The sequence below is a fragment of the Hippocampus comes genome, unplaced genomic scaffold (assembly GCF_001891065.2).
Source record: "Hippocampus comes isolate QL1 unplaced genomic scaffold, H_comes_QL1_v1.1 scaffold44, whole genome shotgun sequence".
In the NCBI taxonomy this organism is placed as follows: domain Eukaryota; kingdom Metazoa; phylum Chordata; class Actinopteri; order Syngnathiformes; family Syngnathidae; genus Hippocampus; species Hippocampus comes.
Window position 1 is genome coordinate 2,853,144 of NW_017805546.1, and position 15,790 is coordinate 2,868,933.

The window sequence follows — 15,790 nt, forward strand, 5'->3', positions numbered from 1 at the left end:
GAACGTTCTCGGAGTGAAAACGTTGCGACGACGTTCGACCGTATTATCCTTCGGGAATAGCCTCAGTCACGCGATGCCTGTCACTTTGCGCTTTCGCATTTTGTCTGCGGCTTCATCAAGGTCGATGGCAATGTGGCGGGTGACCTTGCATCAACCTCTTCGCGTTGTCTCCGGAGATTCTCCCCGCCGCTCGATCCTTTTGGCGTTTTGCCACGGCGATGAATGGATAAAATCAATCATTTTTGACGGCCACGGGCATTCACAGAAGAGGGCGACTTACGGCAAATGCCTTGTGACCATTGACCTCTTGCATCACAGAAATAAAAGCGACCGTGCACGTGCCCGGTTTGTCCTCATTGGCAGCCTGGATTTGGTTTAATCACAGAGAAAGCGGGGGAGAGCCATCTTCACAAATCTCCCGGCGCGCGGTCAGGAGGCTCCCGGTAGCAATTAGCATCGGGGGCGCTCTCGGTCTGAGAAAGCTCCGTCACGAGAAACACAACGTTCAATTCTGGGGTGATAAACAAAATGGCCACGATAGGTTTCGCCATTCGCCCGAGTGCCTCCCGGCAAGCAAGCCCGCTATCGGCTGGTGACCAACGCGAGCGGGTCGGTTCCATGGAATAAATGCGAGGAGGCAGGCCAGTTTGGGAATGCTGAATCACAGCAGTGATCCATTTCCAGAACGAGGAGTCATGTGTCGCGCCAGTCTGTCTGTCTGTTTTTTGCTACATTCCTGTCATGAAAAGGAACACAAGCGTGCCTGTGCTCCACCGGAGCCTTCGTACTAACTCGGAACCGGTGGACTTCACAGCCCCACGGAAACTAGGCCAGAACAAATTCCAGGGATGCCGCTGCTGCCAGCCAACGATGCGGCCGAACGGGGATATTCCCTTTTCCTTTGTGCCGTGCCGGCCCGGATTATTACCTGAACCCTGCCGAGGTGGCACCGAAACCCTCCCAAAATGTGCCTTTCGCCCGCAGCTTCATGCCAAGAGAATGGAGGCAAGATGCGAACAAGCAAGAAAGGCGCAAGAAGATGGACACTGTGGCACCGCGCCAAAACGCACGGGACAAAACATGGCAGCGGAAACGCTAACAATACCAAGTGTTCTTTGGTGATATTTCGAGGCCTCAAAAGTTGCGCCGATGTAGCAGCGTCCCCGTGATGAGAGCTCGGAACCCCCGGGGGCTCCCGGAAGGGACGAAAGCAATGAGAGCCGCTGGACAGCGCCACAAAACGATTGCTTCAAACTTGATGTATCGAGCAACTCAGTCTGAGGTTATCATTTGAGTATCGGGTCAAATCAAAGAATTCCCCGCGGCAATCGCACATGAGTGCATTCACACATAGAGCCCGAGCTTCATAATGTCAGGCAGTTCATTGCTACCCTGGCAATTTTGGATGGTCTTGGCCAAATGCCGACGGAGCCCTTTTCTTCCTCTGACAGCATCACAAAAAAATAAATAAATTTAAAAAAAAAAAAAAAAAAAAAAAAAGGAAAAGAAATATCTCTCTGATGCCTTCATCCGTAGCCGTCTATTCTTAGCCGATCGGGACTTTGAAAGTGAAAACGGTTCCGAACAGACAACAAGCTGGCTATTGATTTGAATTTTAGAATTGCTAGAGTTGAACCTCCAAAATCAAACACAATCAGTTCAGGCAATGTTTTAAGAAAAAGAAAACATTCTGACCACTTTACAGAAGTAAAAGCGTCACTTAACAATTCAGTTAAAACATCTAATCACTCGTTATACTCACTATGGGCCGATTACGATGGACCGAACCGCATTACAACATGCCTCGAGGGACATCACAAATTTGTATGTTATAACAGTAGAGTGTATGTATCTATGTGTGTGTAGAGAGAGATTATCCCCCCCCCCCCAAAAAAAAACAAAATACATCAGGGTATTTTCGATGCAGTGTCACAGCGGGTCCGGCATCAACAAGGCGCACGTGTTCAAAGATCGGCAGCATTCCGACGGCGCCCTTTGCTGGAAACTGCGCTGTGACAAGTCAACAAGAGGCGTGAGGCCAACCGAACGAAGGCGTCTCATGTGTTGGCTAGAAAGGAGACTGAACGATCCGCCGGCGCTTGACCGCGCGGGTTGCTCGGAGTGCGCACCCCGGCCCCGCCCTTTGATACAAAGTCAACGTAAGCTTCACGAAGATGATCCAGAAGACACATCTCCAATTTGGAGCCCGATTTCCACCTTCTGACCACATTGGCTGACGAAGCGATGGCTCCAAAGATGATTGTATCCGAGGTGGCCGTTTTGAGGGTGTGGCGCCGCCTCACGAAAATGAACTGGGTAAGCGTTTGCGTGCGCCCAACTCTTGCTTCGTCTCGCTCATGAAAGTTTGGACTTTGGCGAGACGGGTCAAAGGGCAGCCGTGACCTCACCCTCACACACTGGATGGAAACATTAGGGGGTGGGGGTGGGGGTATTCATAAAACATGCAGGTCATGTGCATGGACCTCGGACCGCTGCCTCATACAAAGACAGCCTCAGCGAATGGATCCATCCTGCTGCTCAGCGTGCCAAACAGAAAGGCCAAAGAGAGACGAGTCAATCTTACTGAAAAGCGCGCAGGGGTGGCCCGCTCTGACGCCGCCCCGCTCGGATATCGGCCGCCGGTGTCCTTGGCAACACCCCGTCCAGGCTCGGCTCGGCTGACGGTGCCGCTGAGATCGAATGACCTTTTTGGCCAGCGTGCAAAAACAAAGGCCTTCTATCTTCTGCAACCTTTGCAACAACGAAGGCGTAAACCGCCGCCGACGCTTCTGCTCAACTTTCATTTCAACAAGATTCATTCAAGGAATCGGGGGCAAAAGAAAAGCACGGTACTTTTCCAAGAAGTACTTTCTAAATTGTACATTTCTTTTCTTCATGGGTGTCAACAAACATACAGTCCGCACCAGAATGGAAGCGAATGCAATTTTCAAGTCATTTCTTTTCATTTTTATCGGCACTCAGAACAAAGAAAATATGATTCACTGATGATTATGTTGGTCTGTCACAGTCGGTTTCGCTTCCATCATTCTAAATGCTGATGCAAGTAATATTGATAAAATCAAAAGCACAGGTGTCAAACTCAAAGCTCGAGTGCCAGATCCGGCCCGCCACATCATTTTATGTGGCCCGCAGAAGCAAATCATGTGTTTCAACTTTGATGATGCTTGCTAAAAGCTGTCCCAAAAATGTCAAATTGTCACATGTCATAAATAACATTGAGATTTTGCAATCAGTTTGCTGTCCTATTTACACTCAGTTGAACAATAATTGAACAAACAACACACAAATAGTTGGCTGATTTAAAAACTAGTAATCCATCAATCTGTTTTGTACAAGTAATAATACGATGAGATGATTCAACATTTTTTCGGTTTCACTGTCGGAAGGAACGGCCCTCGGAGGGAAGACGTAACTCCAAAGTGGCCCACGACAAAAATGAGTTTGGCACCCCCTGTTTTAAGGCCCCTAATAAGGTATAAATGCTTGTGGAAACTGCATAATGCAAAAAAAAAAAACGTAAATTATGATGATGATTTTAATCATCAATGGCCTCGCGTGCACACGATCCGTATCGGTCCCCGAAGTTTGGGCTCAGGAAGCAATTTAGCGCTTCTTTGAAGGCACGCATGAACCCCAAGAATGCAAAAAAAGGCGCTCGTTTCCGTTCCCTCGTGCAAATCGATCAGTATTCATCACAAACGATTGTCAGAAATTGCATATTTGCGGTCGGGCTTCGGCCCCTATCGGCAGTCGACTGCCAAAGAGCGGGACCATTTCGTATGCCTTTGTTCCCAGGCTGATAACAAATGTGCTCTTATGGCGCACTCAAGGAGCTTCCAAACAAAAATCTGAACGGCACCGTGTGCTTTGGCCAATAATTAACCCGGAGAAGAAGCCCCTCCTAGGAGACGGCCATAAACCTCTTTTGCCGTGTAAACACAAAGGCCTGGTTAATAGCGAGAGCAGAAGGAGCGTTCTGTCAATGGGTAGCCATGTCCTCTCGCAGTCTGAACAATGGCAGTGTTGTGAGTGGCAACACGTCTTCTTGCTGGTTGTTTATGGTAAAAGCTCAGGTCAAACTTTCCCGCTCGCGTGACCGCTCAAGGAATCGCGGGAGATGAAGCGTGCAATTCAGCTCAGAAACACAGTCGATGAAGACATAACGCCCACGGTGTTTACATTGTTTTGTAGTGTTAGCTAAGGCGCCTCGAGTGATTCCGAGTAGAGTGAAACTCCACCGATTGGCAAACCCCCGTTCGGCCTCCTTCCCGGCAAATTTCAACAGGACGGAAAATTTCAGCGGCGGTGGGTTTTCGTCCGCCTGCGGAGTTGACACCGGCGAAGGCGGGGTGGTTAACGTCTCCAAATCTATTCCCTTTCGAGCTGCTCCTGTTGTAAAATGAGTGGGACCCATTCAGCACCAGCGTGCTTGTCAAATGTTGTACAGGGCTGTGCCAAGTTAAAGGTTTATGGGGGTGGGGGGGTTCAGCCCATATCCCCCACCCCTAAATAGACTACGGCCATTTGATGAAAACACCTGACGCTTTGCTTCTCACCTGTGTGACCTTCGAGGTACCTCCAGTGACATTGCCCGCCGTAATGTGCTGACATTGAAGTTCTACTCTTTGAACCGATTGACTGTAAAGCGATGAATGTGACCACACCAACTGTTTGGAAGAACAGATGCTAATCGATGTACAAGTAACACCTACAGTGACTGTATCCAATGAACGCTACCGCAAACTCTTGGGCCTAGTTTTTCATAGATAAGCGGTCAACTTAACACCGAGTTGAATGACACCCAAAGGAACACTTTAGTAAAATGCTAACGCGTCGGTCTGTCGCGTTCCACATGACTTCCACTTTAAAAAAAAAAGTGATGTCAGAACATGTAATCAATATATTAATGTAGGCAGTTTACATGTAAAGCTAAAGCATAAATGTTACTATTTATAGCGAAAGCGCGCACCTCCAATGTTAAGTCATGGAAGCCGTTTTAATAGAAACAGCCAAGTGTGCGCTTCCGCGAGCTTGCGTAGAAGGCGACAGAAGACAAAAGTAAGGCTGAAAAAGTGGCGACACGGTGGGGAAAACGGAAGCCACAAAGCAGCACTAGTGGGAAGTCATTTAACTGCAACTGCAGAGGTCCGCCTCGCTCACTCTCCGTACACCTAAAAGGATTTCTTTGAATGGAGATATAAACGCTGCGTTACATAGAGACGGCGGTCACGACGCGTCCATGACAGCAGCGAGAACAGGTTGGAAAAAAAATCCGGCGAACGGAAGATTATCTCTCTTGGCACATCTGTAACTATTACACGGCGAAGGGATCGCGCTGGAAGGCGATGGCGAGACTTACCTTAACGATGCAATAGTAGCGTTTCAGTCGAGGTCGCTATCGATTAGGGGGTAGAATATGAAAAGCTTTGCAGTATTTTATCGTCAAATGTAAAATTCGCCGCACTGAGCTCGCTTGCCGCTTCCTCTGCTCCAACTCGTATTTCGACGTGATTGTGGGCGGGGCTACGCGCTGCGTCGGAGACAGGCGGCCAGCCAATCAGAGCAGACGCTACGGAGCAAAGACAGGAAGAAGAGATAGAGGTCATTTTTTATTTTTTTTTCTCTTCTTCGTAAACTTATTGACTATTTTAGCTTTGCTAAAAAATAAAGTACCGACAACTAGGAAATACAGTACGGTGATTTGTCACAAAAAAGGGAGGGAGAATAGGAACACGTGGTAGTAAATAGGAAGCGGCAAAGTACCGGTACTTCCCAATCGAATACAGAACTGTATCTGTAAATTTGCTTTTCCGACCGAGTCGTTGTAAAATACTGATAGAGGAGAACAGAGTTTTAAACCCTATAAACCTTTCAAGAAAACTGCTGTTTTTGATTTTCACACCGAGCAGCTTTGCTAATGTTCCTGTCCAACCGTTGTAAAAGATGAAAAGTTGTTACTTTGACAACTTCTGCTCTGCCGGTCAAATATTGAGCGATTAAGTCAAACGGCGCGCCGCTTCACATTTCCAATCGGATTATGTAACCACCCGAATTGGCTATGAAATCAAATCAAGTATGCACGGAGCCTGTTACGGTGTGTTTTTATTTGAAGGTTGTCAGTCGGTGAGGATGAGCGCCGTGCTCCGCGGTGCTTCTGCAGAAAAGGAATCGGTCCTGTTGCTATTCCCCAATTTTGCGAGCCTTTAGTCACAGACTGCTGCCCCCCACCTACCCCGCCCCCAATTTTGATCCGATTGTATAAGAGGCCAAATCGGCTATGAAATCATGTTACATCAAACTGAATGATGCAACTTCAATTTCATGACAGTGTCGCCATCTGGATAAACAGGATGGGGTGATGGGGAGTATGGACAAGACATGTTAGTAATGAGAGTTTATTTATGTACCAGCAGATTTGTTTGCATTGTTCAACATTTTCCCTGCTCTAATCCAGACAGTACAGTAGCGTAGGAGAATATGATCAGAAAGGAAAACTCATTTAGATGGACATATTTACAAAGTACAATAAACAAACAGGTGAAATTGGAACTATAAGACAATTTCATCTTGTCTAAACAGTATTTGTCCTGGGCAAAAGCACAGGATCCAGTCCAGAACAAGTCTTCAGTGAGCCATCAAGTGCTACAGCAACAATGCGGAGACAAATGGTAGTGAGGAATACTGTCACGGACACACAAATGAAAACTAACAAACATAACTGGCGCGCTGTTTAGGGATAAGCACAACCATTTAAGACACAAATTGCGCTTGTCACCATTGCAAAAGCTGAAAGACAAAATAAGAAACTTAGGATTCAAGACAAAAATAACTTCACAGTGTAGAAAAAAAAAAAAAAAAAAAGACTCCAGGACGTCAGTTTTTCAAGATGGTTGTAAAGTGCCATTTCATACCGGGTGTCAAGGGATCAAGCCTTTTTTTGTGGGATGGGGGGTTAACGCACAACTGGAGAACAAACGTGTATACTTTATACATATACACATGTTCAAAAATATTTTCATATCTGTGTACTGCAAGCTGAATGTAAAGCTTGAGTGTAATGCACTATGCACTGAGAGAATTACAAGCCACCTTTAGCTGTCCAGGCATACAAAAGGCATCATAGCAAGTTGCGTGGGAACCACTGTGTGATCTGGTCCAAAGGACTTTCCTGCATTACGAGGTTACGTATTGTGTATAATCCTGATTCATAATGCTGGCTTTCCATACAAGGATGCCAGTGGCTGTAGCATCTGAATTCAACACGTCCAACCCTTGAAGGAATGAGAAGCAGCTGCAGACATCACGTCGGAGGCTTGCAATGGCAAGTTCAATGAGATTCCAAACACGGCTGCTACGTGGCGCCCTCATGTGGAGCTGAACAGGGCGAGCTGATGCACCTTTCCCAGCTGTGACATCAGCCGCTTCATGCGCTGTTTGAGCTGAGGCAAACGGGCCAGCGGTTCGGGAGGCTCCAATTCCCCAGTGTAGTCCAACCAGCTTTCCAGCACTAGGTACAAGCACAAAGCAAACGAGGGTTGAGGAAAAACAATGTTCATCCTCCCTGGCATATCTTTCTCGTCGGCAACTATGACAATTGCCCTAATATTGGTTGAACACAAAGCTATCATCAATACAAAATAGACTGGATCAATACTCTGCGGAACTGGACGAGCTGGTGAGAAATTAATAATTGCTTTGGGGGGGGAGAACACATCCCTGTTTAGATGCCGGGTTTAAGTGACATCAAACATTTCCAAACTTTTGCCACCTTTGATGTCATCTCTAACCTGTATGGCTCAAATGGATGTAAGTGCATTTGAACAGGGGTGTGTCGACTTTTTATATCCACTGCATGTGAAATTCAAGATCTCATAATTGAAGTAAAAGTCTTACCATCCAACTCCCGCTCAATAAAGTCCATCCTGTGCGAGACCTCGTCTTGAACTGCATCGATGTGATCCAGCAAGTTGAGCTGCCACTGCTGTTGCGGCTTGCAGTTAACGGCAGCCTCTTCAGGATGACTCCAAACTTCTCTCTTTATTTCAACGTCGGGCCAGGAGCCTCCACACGTAGCCTGGAGATGATCATTTGGGCAAAAAATAAATAAATAAAATTGCTCCATACGCAGAGGAAACAAAAAGGATATTGTGACTCGTGATGTAAGAAAAGGGGGCCCTTGGAACATGAAAAAAAAAGCGGCAAAAACTGAAGGATATGCAACCCCCCAAAACAAACAAACAAACAAACCTTGTTGCTGATGGATTTAGGCTTGTCCATCTCCAACAGGCTGCCGAAGCGCTGTTCGCGCTCCAACAGCTCTTCGGTGCTTCTCATGCTGTCCTCCAGCTCGGAGCCTTGTCGGGTCTCCACCACCAATCTTTGCTCCACGGCCGGGTAGTAAGTCCGTGGTTTTTGGTAGCAGTGTTCGCTGGTGATATACGAATCCTGGAACGAGGGGAACGGGGACGAGGAGCAGGACGAGGTGCCGGCGGCGGCCCGGCTCAGCTTCTCCAGGGCGTTGGACATTAAAATCTCACCCCGACACATGTCCTCATCAGGAGTGACAGGAGAGGGGGCTGCGGTGCTGGCCCGGAAAGTGTCCGAGCTGGTCGGTGGCCTTGAAACTCTCTTCCAAGGTTGGCGCCATAGCTTCAGGTCAGGATGCGTGTTGTTTCTATGGAGGGAAACGTGCAATGATGAGACAAGCATGAAGACTACTGTGTGTGTGTGTGTGTGTGTGCGTGTGTTGGGTGGGCAGGCACGACAACTCAGTTCTTGAAAGGAACACACACTGTTCATTTCTATTATTTTAGCTTCCTGCGGCCTCCCCGGACTCACTGTAAAATGTTCATCTTCAACTGCAGGCCATTGAGAATCTCGACCACGTGGTGCACATCTCCCAGCAGCTGGTGTGTGGTGGTGATCTTCTTGGCGTTTTGGTGAGAGTAGTTTTCTTCCAAGAAGGACAGGCCGTACATGTGGCCGTTGCTCAACCATTCGCGGTCATACCAGTAGCGCAGACTCTGCCTCTGACCTGCAAATGAACATTCATTTGCATGGTGACGCGACTGGAGAGCTGCTTGTCCTTCTGCATTTTTTTTTTTTTTTTTTACATTGGGATATCATCAAAGCCCCGTATTTCTTCTTTTAGGACTGTACTTAAGTGAGAAAAAACAAGTCAGAATCAACAACCACAAAAACGTGGGCCTGCAACGCGGGGACCCCATGCCAGTATGTCCCGGGGGGGGCAAAGTCTTCATCTCACAGTGGAATCTCAGTTCACAACCCAAACCTTCTGCTGGACTACGGCATCGGCGACGACAAGAACGACAAAACCTCGAGAGTCAAAAAGGCCCCCTCACCTGGAGGGTCTCTGCAAATGTAGCAAGCATATCTGTCTGGGACATTGTCTTCCAGCAAGCCCATGCACGTGCCATGCTGCCAGCACAGGCAGTCTTCACACTGAAAGACAAGACACCGTGAAAACACAACAAGAAAATACTTGACAGTCCGGCGACCATATAATCCCAAATACTGACCTGGATCATGAAATCGTTCTCCTCTTCCACCTCACAGATGCATCGTACGATCTCTTGGTCGTTGCTCTCAGCGCCACAGTCCAGGCTCAGAGGCGGGCTTGTCACATCCACGTCCACGCCGTAGTCGTCGTCGCTCCACTCGCAGCTGTCGGTGGACCAGTCACTGAAACTGTCATCATCTGCGGAAACAAGGACAGACCAAAGAATTGGGAGCTCCTCCATTAATCACAAAGAGTAGAAATGACCAAGGACGATTCTGCCGCGGGTATTCTAGGACTGTGTGAACTTTCACAAATGCGCGATCAAGTGACGAGAGTAAAGGACTGCCCGTTGGTGAATCAAGCGTCGGTGCGTTGAAGCGGTGACATGAACAGGTTTGCTGTGCACGACAGGAGCGACACAACGTTGGCTGCGTTGCAGCTGACGACGGATATAGCATAAACAGGACGGGAGGCAAAGCCATGGACAGTCACACACGCACACACAACAGATACCCACCATCCACATTTATCTGCACTGAGTCGCTGTATCCGGGCCTGCAGCGGTAGGCCTCACGCTTGTAATTGTGTGAGGGGGGAGATTTGAATGGCATTTTCAATTTGGGTGGAGGGCACAGTACTGAGAAGTCAATATTCTCCTCAATATCTGTGCAGTCTGTTAATACAGGGAAGGGGGGGGGGGGGGAAAAGCAGATGTTGATCAAGTTTGAACATGAATTTCATTCGATATACGTCCATTCGGGGCGGGGGGTGAGGACAAACATTTTTGGAACAATGGGATCAATTTAAGAACAACAAGGCTGTTTGGAAAATGTCAAAAATATTTGGGAACAGCTCGCTCGGTATGATGTGGCACAGTTAAACATGGCAAACCACAATCCCGAAGATTGTTCAATTGCTCGCCTTGCAAACGCGCGCGTGAAAACTGCATGTTTGATGCAGCTCTTGTATCGGTTATCATATGATGCGGAAACACGGCCACTACCTATGAACAAGCCCAACATTGACAGGATTCTACGTCTGCTATTTAAATCACCAACGGTGACGCGTCTGTGCGCAACTGCAGACGTGCTGCTAATGTATTTGGACTCCACATCGGAATGAACTATCCAATAGGGAAGAACTGCACGGTGTGGTGTCCAATTTCTTCCAACGCTGCATATTTTCTCTCATTATATGTTGTGATTAGTTACGAGAGAGCAAGAAAGAACTTTTGGACATTTTCTCTGTATGTCCTGTATGAATATTGCTCAAGGAGTAATAATGTCGTTGCTGCTCAGGTGCACTTTACATTAGACAAAACCAATTTCCAATCAAGTTGGAACGTTGTGGTTAAAACCGCCCCAAAAAACGAAGCGCGCCGCTCCTAACTTCCAAAACATCCGTGTGGGAAATCTCAAAAAAGTTTTTTTTTAAATTTTTTTATTTTTTGCAGTGTGTCCAACTGAATATACGCCGGAAAGGATTTGCTATTTGTTGTTTCCAGATTTGATTTCCATTCCAGAAATCTTAACTTCACTTTAATACACCGACTGTGAATTCCAGTTTGGGCTGTTTGTGTGACGTCATTCGCGGTGCCACGGTTCTGGATGCGACGACAACGTTAGTGAGTCAGACGAGTGGGTCCAGTAGCTGATGTGACACACGGAGAGGGCTCAACAACCACGCCGACGGGACAAAAATGGAGGAGTTCACACTTAGCAGCCAAGCCGCTTCCACAATTGAACAGCGAGTGCACATGCAAAGCAGCGACGCGATGGGAGGGGGGGGGCTCGATGCCCAGAATTCCCTGCTTACCAGACTGGGCTTTCTTCTTTTTCTTCCTCTTCTTAAGCTTAATGCGAAGGAAGTCCTTCTGTTTGGGTTTGTCTTTTGGTCTATCTTTGACTGGACCTGGAGAGGTTGTAAGCTTTAATTTTCCACTTTCACATCATGACTGCGTTCCCCTGCGATAGCAAATAGCGGCGAGTAACCGATGTCTTATAGATGACGCAGGGCGGCAGCAAAGCACTAGATGAAGCTTCTCAACTCAGTTCAACAGAGCTACCTGGGATGCCAAGACGCCACAAGATACGAGGACAAAAATAGCCGCGAGGCCAATTTGCACACTGCCGTTCCATTTGGAAATCGTTACTGACCCATGTCAAAGCCACACTTGTCGGATTCTTTATCCTGCCGCTGGCATCCGTTCCTGTCGAGCTGGTTCTCCTTGCACTTCTCCCTCAGTAGCGGCCTCTGCTGATGGCCGTGCGCGCCGATGGCAGAGGGAGCGGAAGTGCGTCTGCCCGCAGCTTTCGCTTCGCCCCGAGTCGCCGCAGCGGCGACTGAGTCTGCACAAAATAAGGCCAGGCCAGGATGAGGCTGTGAGGAGCGAGTGCTTGGGACAGTCTGTTGTCATGCCACTTGGATTCTGGAAACCATTCGTTGGCCGTCGATTCAAAATATGACTTGGGCCATTATGTTCAGAGGGTGACCGTAGGTAGTAATGGAGATCAATCGCATGAGTCCGCACAACTCGCGGAGGCCGTTTTCATCGCTAGTCGCAGTGGACGCTTCAAGAGGAAACGACGACAATCCAAAGCGGACGAGCTCGCAACCTCAATTAGGACGGATAAAACTCACGCATTGAAGCAGAAATGGTTCGTCTTCTCTTTGGTCCATCGGCGGCGGCGCAGGCCGCCCGTTTGTCCGCCGACCTGGCGTGGCCGCTCCTCGTCGGGCTGCACTCGTCCTCCAGGGGCTGCTCCTCGCCGTGGTAATATTTCATATGGTAATGCAACAGTTTGGCCTTACGGAAGGACTTTGTGCAGCCGGCCGCGCTGCATTTGAACGGGTTATGGTCCAGGTTGATGGACAGTACGGGGGGAGGCTGGTTTTTGATCACCCTGTACACTGTGTTGCGGAAGACGCCACAAGTCAGGTATGAGCCAGGGAGTGCCTTTTAACAACGCAGACAATTCAAGAGGATGACTTACGTGGTTCTCTGCTAAATCTGTTCGGGTTGTGGAAACCCTGCTTCCTCACAGCTGTTGAAAGCAGCGAGGGGAGGTGGGGGAGGAGGCAAAACAAAAGCATTAATTGACTCCCAAGCCAGACTATACTGTCCAGTCACAATTCTTTTTTGTTGTGCCTTATGACTTGACAGACTTACGCTTGACAGGCTGGGGCGGCGGGGTCACAGCGGGCTGCAAGCTCTCGGATTTGATGTTTGGCTTCTGCTCCATATCGTCAACGGATTCGGTGGTCGTCCGCTCGGGCTGATCAGGCACCTCCGTGCATGGCTTTGCTGAGTCACGGTATGGCTGTGTTGCGTTCGTCTCCATTTCCACTTCCTCCTCTTCCCTTTTCACATCTCCATTTTCGTGACATTTTTCATCACGGCGGTCCTTGGCGCCATTCATGAGTTGGCTGCCATCCTCTGCGTCGATGGGCTTCTTCTGATCCGACTGCCCCGATTTCTCTTCGGCCCCTTTCAGAGCGGGCGAGGCCTCCATCGTGCCGTTTGCTCTCTTGCTTTTCCCGTTCAGCGTCCTGGCTTCCCGCTCCTCCTCGTCACTGATACTGTCATTCTCCTGGTCGGAGGTGCTGCGCCGAGCCCGCTTGTTCCGCGGCTCACCGTTCACCGGAGGTCTCCGGTCTTTGCGGTTGGCGACTCTCCTAACCATGTTTCTCTCCGAACTCCGAGACTTTCCCGCACCTCTCTATTTGTGAGAAGACAAAAAGTCAGCGGATAAGCAATTGATTGCAGCGTAGCGACAGACAATGGCTTGGCTCAACACATACCTCTTTTATAAAAGGTTTCACGTGAATTCCTTTCACTGTCTGGATGACGCCATCAAAGAACTTCACGGTGTAAGACACTGAGGGGGAAGAAAGGACATCCACACCCACCCACACACACAAAAAAGGATAGTTGGTGTTGAACCAATTTAAAAACTAATTTTATTCATTCTGTTCATTACAACAACTTCAATGTCCATTTTTTCTTTTTGTACCCACCATCTTTATTGACCGAGATGACTTTTGCAGGATAGAAACGGCAATCAGACCAGCTCGCCAGGACCTTGTCATTCACTTGAAAACCCTGGCGGGGCCAAACAGAAGCATTTCAGTCCTTGCTAACGCACAGCATCGAACCGAGGATCGCACAGGCCCTTGCTGCCATTCCTAGCTTTCGAAGGGATTTTGAAGGTGTAGAAAAGTCTGTCATCTTAATTCCTGTTCAAGTGACATTTTTGTCACTGTCTTTTATTTAAGGCTTAAGGCACAGAGAGTTAAACCACACCACTGTCGTGAGCTAAGCCAATGAGTTCAATCAGGCAATATCTGTTTCTCAAAGGTTAAGGAAGAAAGGGGGTGGAAAAAAAAAAAGACTGGCTTACAGGCACGGGAGCGTCGTCCTGCAAACCTCGGCGCCTCAGTTGGACCCTCTCGACAGGTCTCAGGTAGGGACTTGTCCACTCAAACCACTCGTCATAACGATGACTCCACTGACGGTAATGAATTAGTACTTTCTCATCATCGTAATCAATCTTCTCAATGTTGGCGGCATACCTAAAGAGCAACAAAGGTCAAGAAGGAAGGAAGTATTTACATTGCTATTTTGAAGTTTCTGGTACAAGTCGAGAGTTGGGAGGGAAAAAAAAACAACAAAACAACAAGAAGGCATCATGCTGGTGACATGCTTGGGATCATCGTTGTACACCACCCAAACAAGTTTGTGATGAGTATGATAAGGATTATGACCTCTGTGATTTGCCTCCCAAAATAAAGAAATGATAAATGTGTCTTCATCCGAGTTGGTGTATACTACTTGCAAATAGAAAGGGGATATTCATGGAAAAATGCCACGTGGGAATTTTGCCACTCAGCCAAAAGTACTGAAACAAACAGTTGGGCACGGTCAACCTTTTGTGACTAGTGTCCAATGCCTTTTGTTTGATGTAGATGATGAAAATTTGGATTCATCCCAAAAGGGGGAATTGCCTTGTACACCCTTCTTGTACTACATGCAGGTGTGATCTGTTTTTCTACTGTATACAAATTAGGGCTGTGCAAAATAAATAAATAAATAAAAAACAATAAATTGATTTGATTTGACAGCAATAAGATTCAATCAATCGATGTCAAAGCTCAGAATTGATTTTTGATGCACCAGAGAAGTCACCCTTTGACAACGCACAGAAGGAGGTGACAAAAAAAAAAAAATCTCCAAGGAAGCTGCTCCTCTGAGTCTGATCCCATCACCAGACGAAAAGGTGAAAAACAAAACACTACTGGAGTGGGGGACAGAAAACCAGCGCGAGTACCCTCTCCAGGTCAAGCTAGCCAAGCAGCACTCGTGGGTGCCAGGGACACGTGCCCCGTCTGAACGTGTGTTGGACAGGCGAGCACACGGCTCAGAGGAGCAACCTCAGCAGTCAGCACCTTGACCAGCTCCTGTTTTTGCGCAAGAATCTTAAAAGCACGAGCTTGACCGTGAACACACTTGATTTTTTATTTAATTTTGTTTTTCTACTTTCTTCCTTTCAAATGTTGCTGCTGTAAATTGCGAATTTCTCCAGTCTCAGACAAGTGAAGGTTTTCTTATCTTATCAGCAAAAGCCTAAATGTAGCGGCGTATCATGTTTACTTGGGGGGGGGGGGGGATTTTCTTCTCCAAGGGATCCATGAAGTCCAGCGTTTTTAAGTCTGATTCAGATTTAATGTGAAATCATTGGCACGTTCTCCACGGTGTGCAGCTAACAAAGAGTTATCCTATTTGTGATCGCACTTTATGTGATAGCCTATATTTTTCAGGGTTTGAAAACAATATATTGTTTGAGAACAATATCAATCACCGTGACATTCAATCGCAAAACAATCAATCGTCGTGATATGAATCTAATTGTCAGATCAGTATTGTGATTTGAATTGAATCGGAAGGCTAGTGAACCACCCCACCCCGAATACAAACACAAACAAACATTCGGTAATATGCACGTCACAGTTCATCGGAGCTTTACACGTTCCAAGCTGAATCTTTTTTTTTTTTTTTTTTAATCCTTTTCAAAGGTCTGTCTTTTGTCAGCTTTCTAATCTTGGGTGAACATTTTTGCATCTTATTCCCACAAGCGCACGCGCGAGAACGGTACAAAGGTACTTCTTGAACTTGATGCAAACGCCATCAAAACAGTGCAGGTGTTAGTGTCCTGTCAGGAAATGGGGGTGGGGGGGGGGGGAAAGTTTTTT

The 15,790-nt window shown here is 47.5% G+C and overlaps 2 protein-coding genes across 5 annotated transcripts in view; both read right to left on the reverse strand.

Annotated features, from left to right (window-relative positions):
- ndrg3a (ndrg family member 3a) overlaps positions 1–5,540 on the reverse strand; it is a 22,089-nt gene extending 16,549 nt beyond the window's left edge. The window contains exon 1 of the mRNA XM_019879359.1: positions 5,381–5,540. The gene's annotated coding sequence lies outside the window, so the exon portion shown is untranslated. The remainder of the gene's footprint in view (positions 1–5,380) is intronic.
- Positions 5,541–6,400: 860 nt separating this feature from the next.
- Positions 6,401–15,790, reverse strand: part of phf20a (PHD finger protein 20, a) — a 12,114-nt gene continuing 2,724 nt past the window's right edge. Inside the window, exons 3-17 of one of the 4 annotated variants that reach the window (XM_019879498.1) lie at positions 13,942–14,113; positions 13,559–13,643; positions 13,343–13,419; positions 12,711–13,260; positions 12,535–12,585; positions 12,182–12,451; positions 11,698–11,889; positions 11,357–11,452; positions 10,059–10,214; positions 9,561–9,739; positions 9,384–9,483; positions 8,860–9,055; positions 8,269–8,695; positions 7,915–8,095; positions 6,401–7,528 (exon numbers count right to left, since the gene is read on the reverse strand). In XM_019879498.1, coding sequence (XP_019735057.1) covers positions 7,386–7,528; positions 7,915–8,095; positions 8,269–8,695; positions 8,860–9,055; positions 9,384–9,483; positions 9,561–9,739; positions 10,059–10,214; positions 11,357–11,452; positions 11,698–11,889; positions 12,182–12,451; positions 12,535–12,585; positions 12,711–13,260; positions 13,343–13,419; positions 13,559–13,643; positions 13,942–14,113 — 2,875 coding nt within the window. In that variant the 3' untranslated portion in view covers positions 6,401–7,385. The remainder of the gene's footprint in view (positions 7,529–7,914; positions 8,096–8,268; positions 8,696–8,859; positions 9,056–9,383; positions 9,484–9,560; positions 9,740–10,058; positions 10,215–11,356; positions 11,453–11,697; positions 11,890–12,181; positions 12,452–12,534; positions 12,586–12,710; positions 13,261–13,342; positions 13,420–13,558; positions 13,644–13,941; positions 14,114–15,790) is intronic. The other 3 variants (XM_019879499.1, XM_019879500.1, XM_019879501.1) reach the window with 3 other exon arrangements.